This window comes from Sphaeramia orbicularis, chromosome 13 (genome assembly GCF_902148855.1).
Source record: "Sphaeramia orbicularis chromosome 13, fSphaOr1.1, whole genome shotgun sequence".
Taxonomy (NCBI): Eukaryota; Metazoa; Chordata; class Actinopteri; order Kurtiformes; family Apogonidae; genus Sphaeramia; species Sphaeramia orbicularis.
The window spans coordinates 34,116,902-34,130,579 of record NC_043969.1 but is presented as its reverse complement, the minus strand read 5'-3'; the positions used below and the strand labels follow the sequence as shown (position 1 = coordinate 34,130,579).

The window sequence follows — 13,678 nt, the reverse complement described above, 5'->3', positions numbered from 1 at the left end:
TCTAACAGTGTGAAAACACCACAGTGTTAAATATTTTTGCACATTTCATTGTTAATTTCGACACTGAATTGATTAGAATTAACTCTGAAAATTTAACACTGGCCATAGAGTAAATATTTACCCTAATTTAGAGTGGGACCAAAAGTTATCTGAAATAGCATTAAATTCAACTCTCTAAGAGTTAAATTGACACTCTGTTTTTTGCTGTGTACATGATCAGTGAATTAAATATTGGAAAATACTGGATTTTAACTGAAAAACATAAAATACAAAAGATAATATTATAATAAAAGGTGATAAATCACTTAAGAATGACTAAAATAGAGAGAAAAATTCTTTTGGGAACTGACACAAAAGTAGCACTGGGTCTTTATGGGTTAAAAAAGATGAAGTGTCTATTTACAGTACCTCAAAAGCCAGTTTGAGTCTCTGGAGGTTTTCAAGTGATATCTTTTCATCCACCTCATTGGAAAGAGAAGAATAGTACTCAGTACAACATACTTGAATGACAAAAGTTGTGAAGAGCCAACTAATATAACAGAAAATGTTTTAAAATAAAGTCATGCTTGAGCTTGAGCCACTGAAACTAGTAAAAACACCTTTTTTTTCAGTCCACTCACCAGACAGTTCATACATTCTGAGAGCTAAAAATGCAACACAGGGTTAGTACAGGAGAGGTTACAACTCCATTTCCACACTCATCACCATATAATTATCAACGTACACGTTTAAAGCAGCACCTCTGATTATTAATGACTGTGAACACCACAGTAAAAACAGCCAACTATGACATTTTTCCAGAAGGTTTGCACAAGGCTGGATAAAAGCCTGTGCTCTCCAGGCTAATGGCTTCTCTTCATTTGGCCATGGTTTCCAAGCAACATAATATCCTTGATCCAAGACACTCTTTAATCTATCAATAACATAGAAAAAGAATAAACACTCTGATTACATGGGTATTTTATAAGACTTGTGGCTTCCTTATGTCTTCTTTACTTTGGAGAAAATTCTGTAACCACTGATGGAAGTTCTGAATGAGTTGGAAATGCATAACTGTGAACTTTGAGCCTGGTTTTGTTATTTTCTATGATGCATTTCTGATTAAATTAAGCTGATGTTTCTCAAACTGCAGGGGCAGGATCACTCCTAGGTGTTGTTTTTTTTTTTTTTTCTCAGGTTAGAACATGTAGCAGGTGAAACTAATGTTTTAGCGTTGGAGCACCCTGGACTCATTTTAGGGACAACAAACAACAAACAAATCTACTGCCATGGAGATCTGTCACTTGACTAGACAAAGAGTTTAGGTTTGGAGAATGGACAAGGATTGGACTGGAAAAGAAAAATGTGCAATGCTTCTGTTTTTGCACAGTTTGTACAGTTTGCAATTTAATGTTCTGAGATGTGCAATGGAAACAGGCTCATTGCAGGCACTGATACTGTTAAAATGTTCATCTTTGTTACCAAAATGTGTTTGCTGTTCCAAGAAAAAGTATCTTTATTGTCATAGTTGTAAGATAATTGCACATTTCCTATTTTTATTTGGAAAAATATTGTCTAAGGGGGCAGTCTTGTTGAGTTTATTTGTTATATTCAAGCAAAAACCAGTTATTTTTTATTTGCACAACAAATTATTCAAGGAAAAGCAAAAAGTATTGTTACGATACTGATGTTTCTTTCAATATGCTTGTCGTTGTTTATCTTGTCGGTATGTGTCACTTCTATTACCATTGTTCGTATGTGATTATTGTTGATTTTTTAAAAATTATTTTATTATTATTATTGTCTTATAAGTTATGCAGACTATCATTTAGATCTGTTTTCTATGGGTTGTTTACATTATTAGGACTCTGAACAGATGTTACTATATCATTAAGGAAGCAAAAGTGATGTGTTATGTTGTATAAATGTGAGAAGGGGGTGGGATTCAATAAGTTTTCTTCTTCCCACTCCTTTTTGAGCAGTACACATTAAATTTATTTTGTTATTATTAGTGTACATGACAATTGCTACTTTGTCTTGATCACCTTTATTAACGTATTTGCTCTGCCATTAGTTTTTTTTTTGTTTTACTTCTGCTAAAAACAAATGAATGAATGAATGAATGAATGAATGAATAAAAGTTGTAATTGCTCCACTGTTATAATGTTGTTGGGGTTGAGGGGGGACTGGAGATTTTTCATCCTGACAGAAAAATATTGAGAACCACTGCATTAAGCAAAGAAGTATGACTGACACCTGCAACTGAAACTGACAAACTTCATCCAGCACATTTGCATCATACTTCCTACATAACTCCATCATCCCTGCCACCTTAGAAGCTTGAATCTGAATCTGCTGTGGACCTTTAAGTAGTTGGCCCCAGCTACTGTGTTTGTTTTACTTTCCCTTGAAACATCCTGCACTGTATAGATTGTGCTGCCCAATGTGCTGTCAAGCAGCAAGTAAATTGAACATCAGCTTGATTTAGAATGGCATTTTTTGGCATTACCTCACTTTCACTCTGCTGGTGAGATTTGATTCAGTCGCAGTTGTGTTTAAGAAAGGTCTGATTACTGAGAAGAGCAACATAGTAGGACTCTAGTGACACCTTGAGGCAAATATTAGGAACTTTGCAAAACTAAAAGCTGTATTTTTTGGGGGGGGACAGAATCAGGCTTTAGGGGCATTAAATATCTTGGGTGTAAATTAAATTGGTCACATTCACTTATTACATTTCACACTCTGGAAAATGTTTTACAAACCGTACCTTGAAGCTGCAGAGACTGTGAAGTGAATCAATACTGTGCTGTTGTTGTCTAATGATTTCAGCCTTATCTCCAAGTGTGACCGAGTGTCTTCTCCTGTTCTGTTTGAGCAGCTCTCGTACCAACCACTCAGGCTGCTCTTTCCTCCCCTCGCTGCCACCCAGTCTTCTTGCCGCTGAGAAGGCATCTACGGCTTCCTGACCCTGATAACCCGGCTTCAGGGGGTGTCTGGTCGTCTCTCCATGACTTCCCAGTTCAAAAAGGATGCTGGAGGAGTCGGAGAGGGTTTGTTTTTTTTATTGAACGCACACACTGTGACTTCTTGTAAATTGTTATTATGAATTATTATCGCCCTTCATAAAAAAAAAAGTGTGAAATCTAAATGAAACACATACAGTAGTGGAAATAAGTTTTAAACAATTCCACATATTATCATGAAATATTTGCCAGAAAATTGTTTTTTTGTGTTTGAAAGATGTGGCTGCAACAGACAGGCACAAACAAATAACAGGAAAAAATGAAAAAGCTAAATTCTTGGCAGTTTCAACATATCATATCTTGGAGGCGTTTCATTATCTTGCTGAAACATCCAGTTTTGACCTTGTGGAACAGTACAAATGCAAAAGGGAGCATGTAGGTTTGGAAAATGGAACAATACTTAGCAGAATTCAATGACTTAAGAGTGATTCAAAGTGTGATATATCACAAATGCATGGGGTTTTTCCATCACTGTACTGTACATTTAGACTTTGTGCAGTAAATACAATTCGCTGAAGACAAGTTCCACACAGGTGCAGAAATCTTAGGAATGTGGTGTTGAGGTACTATGTGTCTGGACCTGTGTGCTGTGGTATCTACTCAGTGCTGCCACAGTTGGCAACTTCTGCTCCATGACAACAGCAAACATTTTCTTAACAAGACAGAGGGATATGTGACAGATAAACAAGACAATGACTCAACACAACTTCCCTGCACGGATTAAAAGATTAAAAAACATGAACTAAAGATAGAATTGCTGCTTAGATGAAATGACACTTTGGATAAACTATGACAGTTGACAAAAAATAGCAGATTACCTGGGAACATTCTGGGTCTCTAATCTTCCTGAAGCTGAGGTAGAGCGGAGTCTTTTCCTTAATAGCATCCTTGTCAGTTTGTGTTTCTGTACCGTAAAGGTTTCAGAGTTTTTTACAGCTGCACATTTCCTCAGACAGACTTCCAAACAAAATGATAATCAGACAGATCTCACATGAGCCTACCTGACACTCGGTCTAAGATTACACCTGAGCAGAACAGGTGGCCCTGGTAACTAAGAGACAAAGACTGACAACTGAGCCAAGATGCAAAACAAGACCCTGCACTTGGAAGATAAATACAGCTTTGTCACCATCTTACAGCGGCAGTCGTACTATATTTTAATCAGAATATGCAGATAATCATTCCATTTGTCTCCTTAATGTTGATGAATATTTATGTTCACTATTAATGAAAACAAAGATGCTCAAGCAAATATTAACCCATAAAGACCCAGTGTGGCTTTTGTGGCAGTTCCCAAATGATTTTTGCTCTATTTGTATCCATTCTAAAGTGATTTATCACCATTTACTCTAATATTATGCTCTGTATTTTGCATTTCCATGTGAAAATCAGGTATTTTCTTATACTTAATGTACTGATTATGTAGATGGTCATTTACAGAAGAGGATTAGGGCCACTGGAAAAAAAAAAAGTTAAGGTCCAATATATATTTTTATTATTATTATGAGAAAAAAGTTTGAATTCTGACTTTCATCTCAAAATTCTGACTTTACTCTTGGAATTCTGACTTTTTTCCAGAATTCTGACTTATTAAAGATTTTTTTTTATTATTATTGTTCTGAGACTAAAGTCAGAATTCTGAGAAAAAAAAGTCTGAATTCTGACTTTTTTTCTCAGAATTCTGACTTTTTTCTCAGAATTCTGACTTCTTTCTCAGAATAATAATAAACTATATATATATATATATATATATATATATATATGTGTGTGTGTGTGTGTGTGTGTGTGTGTGTATGTATGTATGTATGTATGTATGTATGTATATATATATATATATATATATATATATATATATATATATATATATATATATATATATATATATATATATATATATATATATATATATTGGATCTCAATCTAATTTTTTTCCCAGTGGCCCTAATCCTCTTCTGTTTTCATTAAAGATCAGATTAGAGTTGAAGGTTATTATATCCAAAACAGAGAAAACTAAAGAAAAAGATTTTTTTTTTTTCCTGCAAAATATATCAACTGAGCATAAAATAAGTGTTTCCATCCACTGTCATTGATCAATCTCCATTAATTTTACTGGTGAATCAATACTACATATGTTTCCACATTCACTATGGAGTCTCTGAACATCTAAATGGGTCATATCTGATGACCATGAAAAGATGAGAAACTGCATATCACACCAATTATTTCCATGTATTTGTAGAATAAGTGGCTCAACAGGTATTAAACATTTTATATATGTGAACAATTCTGGTCGTTGGTGGATGTTTGGGTTTTTATGGTTTAAACAGAGGAATGATTCATTAAACTCTATTACTGTCGGCACTTTCTTCTGTGCAGGTTGACTTTATTAAATAAATGCACCAAAGGCCTTCTAATCAAGCTGCAAACAGTCATAACGTGTAATGTCACATGTGGGAGCAATGAAATATGAGCGCAGATAAATGTGTTTTCTTCAGGCAAAACGTGTTTAATTAACACAACGCAAACCCTTACACACAAGAATGAGCAAAAGAATATTTGATTTACAGTGCATGTATTATAATATGTCTGCTTGTATTATTCAATACATATATGTAAGCCAGTGAATAATACAGAAAAACATATAAATGGTTCAGAGAGGTCCAGGCCAGTTTGATATCCACTCTGGGGTGCAGGGATTTATTACAACAGCAGGAAGTTTGTTTACCTTGTTCCTGCTGTTGGGATTACTTCCTCTTATCAACGCTGGTTTTACGGCTTCTTTCTCTGCAACACAAACAAATATTTCACATAAGTTACTGTCCCCCTCTGTCAAAACCGTTAAATGTTGCCCAAAGGATTAGATCAGCACTAACCCTGCTCAGGTAAAATTCTCTGCATATGCTGCAGTTCTTGGGGTAACGGAGATTTTATCAGATTTGAAACATTAGCAGCCCTGTTTCCACAAAACCTGTCGTAGGTTGTCAGATCTGAGTCTTTCTGCTGAGTCAGGACGTGTCTTTGCACAACAGAGGGAACTGCAAATTACAGAGGAAAATCAAACAAAAGCAATCATTTTAACTGGTGAATGCTGCTGGTTTTAGAGCATGCAGTACCTATGCCACGGCATGCTGTTCTACGATTCATGTTGCAGCTATAATGACAGTGATTCACTTCAGGTCTTTGCTTTGGTTGACGGTAACTGTCCCTCATCTCTGTGTCCGTAGAGGTCGGCACTCGACGTCTGCTGCACGGAGGCACCAGTCGTTTTTCTGTGTTATTAATGAGATCACAATCTGTCAAACAAGTCCCCAAGATAACAGAAAAAAAAACAAGATGCAAGATGTGATGAGAGCCATGATTTGTTCAGAGAGACATATAAATATAGCGATGGTTTGATTTGGGAACATATGTCTGCTTTAATACCAGGAGTTCAGCTGATTTCACATATTTTCACATAACTCAGACTAAACCAAACAACCTCTCCTACCTTGAGGCATACCCATGAAGTCACATCTGTAGGTGGAGCGGTACTGTGCTGTCAAAGCCTTACAAATCTCCCCCTCAGACGGGGAACATTTCCAAGGGAAACTGACATACTCCGAGCTTCTGGTTGCATCCCTTGGCAGCCTCCACATCATAAAAGACTTAGAGAACACAGTTTGATTTAAAGGTTATGATAGACTGTGAGAGGTCGAGCATGGCATTTAGCAATAAATGTGAAATTTTCAGTTGAGGCTTACACATTGTAAATACCAACCTTACTTGGATGTGGGTTGTTTCTCCTTTGTCCTGAGGCTGTCCCTGTGCGGATGCATTCAGGTTTACAGGCTGGCTTCCAGTTGAAATCCTCATGGTACACAGATGAGCCAAAAGGTCTAGATTGTGAAAAGGAGTCTATAAATGATGTTGACGTGGGACACCTACACGACAAGGGCAAATGAACAATTACTTATATACAAGCAGACATGAATGTACATGTGTAGAAGTGTGAAGAAAAAACAACTTACAGCAGGAGCTCGGCAGATGAATTAGGTCGGTAGGTAAAATCTCTCCTCTGAGATGTTTCATACGGATCCCACCACTGTTTTTCTAATGTAAAACATTTTTACCATCAGAAATGTAACACTGAAATCTAAGTGGCTATATAGAGTACTCCACTTACATATATTTAACATCATGTACAAGTCTAGAAAGCAATTACATCTGTTTATTAACCCATAAAGACTCAAACATTCACCAATGACCAAAACCATCTACTGGTCTAAACTGTTTCATACCTGTTGATGCATTAAACCCATCAATCCATTTAAATATTTGGTGTAAAATGCAGATTTTCATCTTTTCATGGTCATCAGATATGACCCATTTGGACGTTCAGAGGCTCCGTAGTGAACGTGGAAACACCGTCATCTTCTACAAAATTGATTCACCAGTAAAACCCATGGAGTTGGATCAATGACAGTGGATGGAGACACTGGGTTTATGTTCAGTAAATGATATATTTTGTTGAAAAAGTCCTTTTTTCTTCAGTTTTTGCTGTTTTTGATATAATAACCCTCAACTTTACTCGGAGCTTCTATGAACATCTACATGACTAGTGAATTAAATATAGGAAAATACATGATGTTCACTGAAAAAAAACACAAAATACAGAGGATAATATTATTAAAAAAAAGGTGATAAATCACTTCAGAAAAGTTAAATATTGAGAAAAATTTATTTGGGAACTGCCATAAAAGTAGCACTGGGTCTTTATGAGTTCATCTGAATAAACTCTAAAATATACCTGGGATTCACTGAAAAATGCAGGCAAATTCAAAAAATTTTGTTTTTTCTAATCTCATGAAAAGCTGAACAATTGTAGACTATATAATGAAGTTCAAATAAGCTCAATTTTAGTCTGTATCAGCGGCTTTCACTATTTATTTACACATTTACAGAATAAGAGTCATGAATTAACTGAAAAAAGATAGATAGATAGATAGATAGATAGATAGATAGATAGATAGATAGATAGATAGATAGATAGATAGATAGATAGATAGATAGATAGATAGATAGATAGATAGATAGATAGATAGATAGATAGATAGATAGATAGATAGATAGATAGATAGATAGATAGATAGATAGATAGATAGATAGATAGATAGATAGATAGATAGATAGATAGATAGATATTACCTTTGGTTGCCATTGGGAACTGTTGTGTTGGTAGTATAATTGTTGTAGAGTTATTCTCTCTCCATGTTCAGTTTCCAGGGTTTCAGGGTAATTGAAAGCTCTTAATCTGTTCTTAAGGTGTTCTGAGAAGCCAGTGCTTCAAGGCAGTGTTCCTGACCGTAGAAATGATCTCTGCAGGATGTTTCTATGCACTGTGTTTATGGAGACCTACAACATTTAAAACCTGCTGTGAGCTGCTCTGCAGGGGGGAGCTACATTAAAGTTTCAGCACTGGAATAGATGTTTTATTTGTGTTAGCTACTGGCCCCAACCCTGGCTGTGCAGGGGTCCCAGTGAGACAAACTGGGCTGAAATTATTACTTAGATCAGGGGGAGTCAAGCTCATTTTAGTTCAGGTGCCACATATAGCCACAGACCAGTAAAATAAGAACATAATAACCTATAAATCAGGGGTCACCAACGCTGGTCCTTGAGATCTACTATCCTGCGTGTTTTAGATGTATCCCTCTTCCAACACACCTGATTCAAATGATAAGCCTGATAAGCTCTGCAGAAGCCTGATAACAACCGTCAGGTGTGCTGGAAGAGGGAAACATTTTAGATCTGGAGGACCCCTGCAATAAATAATGACAATGAACTGGGTTGGATGTGGTCCCTGAGCTAAAATGATTTTGACACCCTGGCTGTTAATATATTCAGCGTAATTTTTGCATTTCACACATTTTCAATTCATCCCATATGTCTGACATCCCAGATTTGTATTTCTATTTTATGTCAATATCATGTTACTTATTAAGATATAGTTTTAATATGAAGTAGGCTACATTATTATTATTATTATTATTATTATTATTATTATTATTATTATTATTATATCGTATTGTATCGTCAGTGCCGGATGTTGTACGCACAAGCAAAAACATACTGTCGCAGAAATTCTCGTCTTGTTCTGTACAGGTGAAAATGACTGTTCAGAGCATACTGCACCCCTCTGTACACAGCACATTAGTGGCTGAACTATAAAAAGGCCAGCTTCCACAGATTCACAGTGGCATACACTGATGCTCTAAGACTCTTATTAAAAAAAAGCCCAGATAGTGCCAATGAATTGTTTATGTCTAATCATGTAAATTCATTGTGTGCTGTGTTGAGAAATCTGATGTTCAAATTTTTGTGTCACCTGAATCATTCAGAAAATACCATAATTTTATCGCTGACTAATCTTGCATATAGTACTGTATGTTACATGTCTCTGTTCTGGAAACACTGGTATGACTGCCTCTTGAAAGTATAGAGGTTTGTTTTTATTTTTTTATTGTGTTTGTATTTATCTGTTTGCTTTTTAATGTGGGCCATGAGTCTAATAAAGCTTATCTACACTACAAACAAAAAGTTAAGGATATTTTTAATTTTGGGGCTGTTTTTTTCAATTGGGATTCTTGCACAGCGCTTTTTACTTTTTTGTGTGTGAATTGAATTGAAACACATTATTTTAAATGACCAGACAGTTTCATTAACAAATAGCAAAAATGACAAAAAAAGACAAAAAAAAGAAATATCCTTAACTCTTTGTTTGTCTATCTGTCTGATTCTATGTGCTCGAAATAAAAACTACACAAACTAAGTACATTAAATATAGGGAAATACCTGATTTTCACTTAAAAATGCAAAACAGAGAGTATAATATTAGAGTAAACAATGAAAAATAACCAAACTATCTATCTATCTATCTAGCGTATATTTTTTCAGTTAATTCATGACTCTTTCATTCTGTAAATGTGTAAATAAATAGTGAAAGCCGCTGATACAGACTAAAGTTGAGCTTATTTAAACTTCATTATATAGTCTACAGTTGTTCAGCTTTTCATGAGCTTAGAAAAAACACCACATTTTGAATTTGCCTGCATTTTTCAGTGAACCCCAGGTATATTTTAGAGTTTGTTCAGATTAACCCATGAAGATCTATCTACCTATCTATCTATCTATCTATCTATCTATCTATCTATCTATCTATCTATCTATCTATCTATCTATCTATCTATCTATCTATCTATCTATCTATCTATCTATCTATCTATCTATCTATTATACTATAATAAAACTACTATGAGAACACTAAAATATTAGGTTCAGCATGTTTTCCCATATCCTACTGTATATGTGTACATTTCATGTCCACACTACTGTTGGTGTACTTGTTTACATCCTCACAGAGGTCTTGGTTCTCTAACATAAGCCTGCTGCCTTTCACTCACCATGGGGCTCTGTGTGTTTTTAAGTTTAGCGCCATTAGCCCGTCACGGTCCGGACAACCAACCGTAAAACGAGCTCGACTCAGACTCCGAGTGTCCAATAAGAGACTGTAAGGAGGCGGCGGCAGCCAATGTCCGCCGACCGGATCCAACACGCAGGATAAACACAGACGGATCCACGGAGCCAAAAGACCGCGCATTGACGGTGCCTTTCGTCCCATTGTTTGAGACGTAGCGACGTACAGTTGGCTTCATATCACGGTTGGAGGGTAAGCATGATAAATGGACTTTTATTAACCCAGCGGCTTGTTCTTACATGTTGTGCGCCAGGACGTGTGTAGTAGTTTACTCACTGACGTTGTTCGTGTTTTGGTTAGTTCTATGACTGAGTGAATAAGATGCTAAGGCAGCGTCATGTCCCTGCTTCTGTTGTGCACTGCTTTGCTAACTTAGCCACGTAGTTGGTCAACACTGCTCTAACCCTGCTATCACCGCATATAAACCTAAATATACATTATGCCGTACTTCTTCTCGAGATGAACGTTATAAGTCTCCGGTTTGTGCTTACTGAAATACCCAGCCGCGTTAGCCTTACAATGGGAGCTAGCTTAATTGGTCTGCTACTACAAAAGCTAATGCTAGCTAGAAGGTGAACGTAGGTTAACATAGCTGGATGCTGTTGAAGTATCCCAACTACATAGAGATGGGCGGAATATGTTTCCTGCAAGGTTGCCGCCACTTTCCTTCAAAGTATTTTTTTAATAAACCGAGTCACACTAACGCTTATTTTGGCTAAATACTAGGGAGGCTAATAGGGCAGAATGTACTAGATCTGTGAAAGCGTGCTGCTAACCATTGTTAGCCATATATTCAGCCATTTTAATAATCGTTTCATAAAATGAACACTGGTTAGCCCGTTCGCTAACATACCTAGCCTTCCTGAATGCTAATGCTAACGCTAAGAGCAAGAAGACACAAAGCAAGAGCACAGCATAATGGCTAACAGCTAGCGAACAATCAAGGCGGTTAAAGCTAATGCTAATGTATTCACTTACAGCCGGCTAACAAGCAACTCATATTATTTGGATGCTACGAGATTAAATTACACGCTTGTTTTTCACCGGCCCGCTGTTTCATGTTTTTAAATGGAAGCAGGGAGTAAAACAACACTAAACTACTTTGCACTATTAGTAGTTAAAGAAGCATCATTTTGGCCTGTTCATACAATGGATCATCTGTCATCCCAGACACCCTCCTCCCACCTCCCCATTTTAAACAATAGATGGAACTGACAAAGCAGGAGAGACAATTGAGCAGGAATAGATATCAGATATTGCTACAACTAATACACAGAAAGGCTCTAATCCCACGTATTCTTTCCCTCCTATTTAGTAAGCCAATATGGTGAAGGATCCAAAGAAGCCGAGGGGCAAAATGTCCTCATATGCCTACTTTGTGCAAACGTGCAGGGAGGAGCATAAAAAGAAACACCCTGATGCCAGTGTCAACTTTGCAGAGTTCTCCAAGAAATGCTCTGAGCGATGGAAGGTAAAATGCATAACTCTCAATGTGTGGCTGATGCATTTTTATTTGTTTTTAGTCTAATTTATGTTCTTTTTTTTTTTTTTTTACAAATTTCTTTTTTTCCAAAAGACAATGTCACCGAAAGAGAAAGGAAAGTTTGAGGACATGGCCAAGCAAGACAAGGTTCGTTATGAGAGGGAAATGAAGAACTATATTCCCCCAAAGGGCCAGAAGAAGAAGCGATTCAAGGACCCAAATGCCCCCAAGAGACCACCGTATGTACCTTCATTCTGTGATGCTTTTTTTTTTTTTTCTGTTAACAAGCTATAAATCTCTTATGACAGCTTGAACACTGACTTTTTTTCCTCCAATTTTGTCTCTTTTCAGGTCTGCATTTTTCCTGTTCTGCGCAGACTTCCGTCCCAAGGTAAAAGGTGAGAATCCTGGCCTTTCCATTGGCGACACTGCAAAGAAACTGGGGGAAATGTGGAACAGCTCTTCTGCAGAAGACAAGCAGCCATATGAGAAGAAAGCTGCCAAACTGAAGGAGAAGTATGACAAGGTAAGAAGACGCTTACCGTTAGAAGTCTGATAGCTGTATATTATTTGTGGTACAAACCTAAACATCGCAGGTTTTTTTATGTAAAAATATTACCTTTAATAACATTTGCCCATTTATCCACAGGATATTGTTGCTTACCGTACAAAGGGAAAAGTGGATTCAGGATCAGCTGCTGCAGCAGATGATGACGATGACGAAGAGGAAGACGAGGAGGGAGACGAGGAAGAAGAAGAGGATGAGGATGAGGACGATGAGTAGATTGCGTAATGGATGGGACCTGAAGTTTTCTTTATGCCATATAACCCTAATATACTCAATTCACCATCTTGAAACAGAGTCAAACGGAACAAGAACATGTGTATATTTAATGTTTTTAAGATGTACAGTGTTATTCTCCTTTTTTTGTAAAGTTTACACTACATATCTTTTTTTTGTTTAAGATTTTCTAGTGGTAGTTCTTTATCCCTGCCATAATATGTAACAATTTAGGAGGACTACAAATCAGTATGAAAGTAATTAGTCTCTAGATGTTACAACTCAAAAATGAGATTTTTGAGTTGGTAGTGTATTTTCCCTTATTTTGAAAAATATTTTTTTATGTGCTGTCCCAATGTCTTTTTATTGTTCTTTGAATACCACTCTAATATCAAATGCAGCTGTCGACATTCAAGAATGTCTTCAATAAAGGTCGTTTTCTTTTTTTTAAGGCACTTGTTCTTTTGTCTTCAATGAATGCATGTTTTTCAAGGTTAGACAAAAAAAATGACAAACATTAAATGGTGTAAGGTGCTTTTCGATCATAATTAAATGCACATCTGAAGATTCCACAAATGAATAATGAAACCACTTCATGAGAAAAACTTTACATTTATGAAATTGAGATAAATTAGCTTTTGTTTTGCTTGTGTAAAGCTTTAAACATCTATCCTGTGACATCTCTGGAACTTTGACACTTAATAGAAACTGCAACATACTGAATTTTTGTCTTTAAATGCAGTAAAGTTTTATACAGATTTAGTTTCATTTGAGGAAATATCTGTGTGGCTTCTTTGCTGCTTCCAGTCTACAGTGGAAAATTGACTGATTTGATAGTTTTAAAGCAGAAGGTGGTGCTGTAATGAGCTACAGTAAAGCTTTTTCCATGGTTCGTAGCA

The 13,678-nt window shown here is 36.3% G+C and overlaps 2 protein-coding genes across 3 annotated transcripts in view; one reads left to right on the top strand and one right to left on the bottom strand.

The window, feature by feature from the left end:
• The window catches only part of LOC115431598 (WD repeat-containing protein on Y chromosome-like), a 37,535-nt gene extending 28,940 nt beyond the window's left edge, over positions 1 to 8,595 (bottom strand). Inside the window, exons 1-7 of the mRNA XM_030152074.1 lie at positions 8,187 to 8,595; positions 7,010 to 7,091; positions 6,760 to 6,922; positions 6,490 to 6,646; positions 6,116 to 6,271; positions 5,876 to 6,037; positions 5,728 to 5,786 (exon numbers count right to left, since the gene is read on the bottom strand). Of these exons, the coding sequence (XP_030007934.1) occupies positions 5,728 to 5,786; positions 5,876 to 6,037; positions 6,116 to 6,271; positions 6,490 to 6,646; positions 6,760 to 6,922; positions 7,010 to 7,091; positions 8,187 to 8,199 (792 nt within the window). The 5' untranslated portion in view covers positions 8,200 to 8,595. The remainder of the gene's footprint in view (positions 1 to 5,727; positions 5,787 to 5,875; positions 6,038 to 6,115; positions 6,272 to 6,489; positions 6,647 to 6,759; positions 6,923 to 7,009; positions 7,092 to 8,186) is intronic.
• Positions 8,596 to 10,559: 1,964 nt separating this feature from the next.
• hmgb1b (high mobility group box 1b) lies at positions 10,560 to 13,230 on the top strand. 2 transcript variants are annotated; one of them, XM_030152075.1, is made up of 5 exons: positions 10,560 to 10,707; positions 11,831 to 11,986; positions 12,092 to 12,237; positions 12,350 to 12,524; positions 12,648 to 13,230. In XM_030152075.1, the coding sequence occupies exons 2-5, from the start codon at positions 11,840 to 11,842 to the stop codon at positions 12,780 to 12,782; spliced, it is 603 nt and encodes a 200-aa protein (XP_030007935.1). In that variant the 5' UTR covers positions 10,560 to 10,707; positions 11,831 to 11,839; the 3' UTR covers positions 12,783 to 13,230. The 2 variants fall into 2 exon arrangements, with proteins under 2 accessions (XP_030007935.1, XP_030007936.1); XM_030152076.1 differs by lacking the exon at positions 10,560 to 10,707 and having other exon boundaries at positions 11,814 to 11,986.
• Positions 13,231 to 13,678: the final 448 nt, after the last annotated feature.

What these genes read in the sequence shown, in the direction of transcription:
- hmgb1b (XM_030152075.1), top strand. Translation starts at nt 11,840, where the DNA reads ATGGTGAAGGATCCAAAGAAGCCGAGGGGCAAAATGTCCTCATATGCC. An exon ending in AATGCTCTGAGCGATGGAAG is followed by an intron (nt 11,987 to 12,091) that starts GTAAAATGCATA and finishes TTTTTCCAAAAG; the next exon opens with ACAATGTCACCGAAAGAGAA. An exon ending in TGAAGGAGAAGTATGACAAG is followed by an intron (nt 12,525 to 12,647) that starts GTAAGAAGACGC and finishes ATTTATCCACAG; the next exon opens with GATATTGTTGCTTACCGTAC.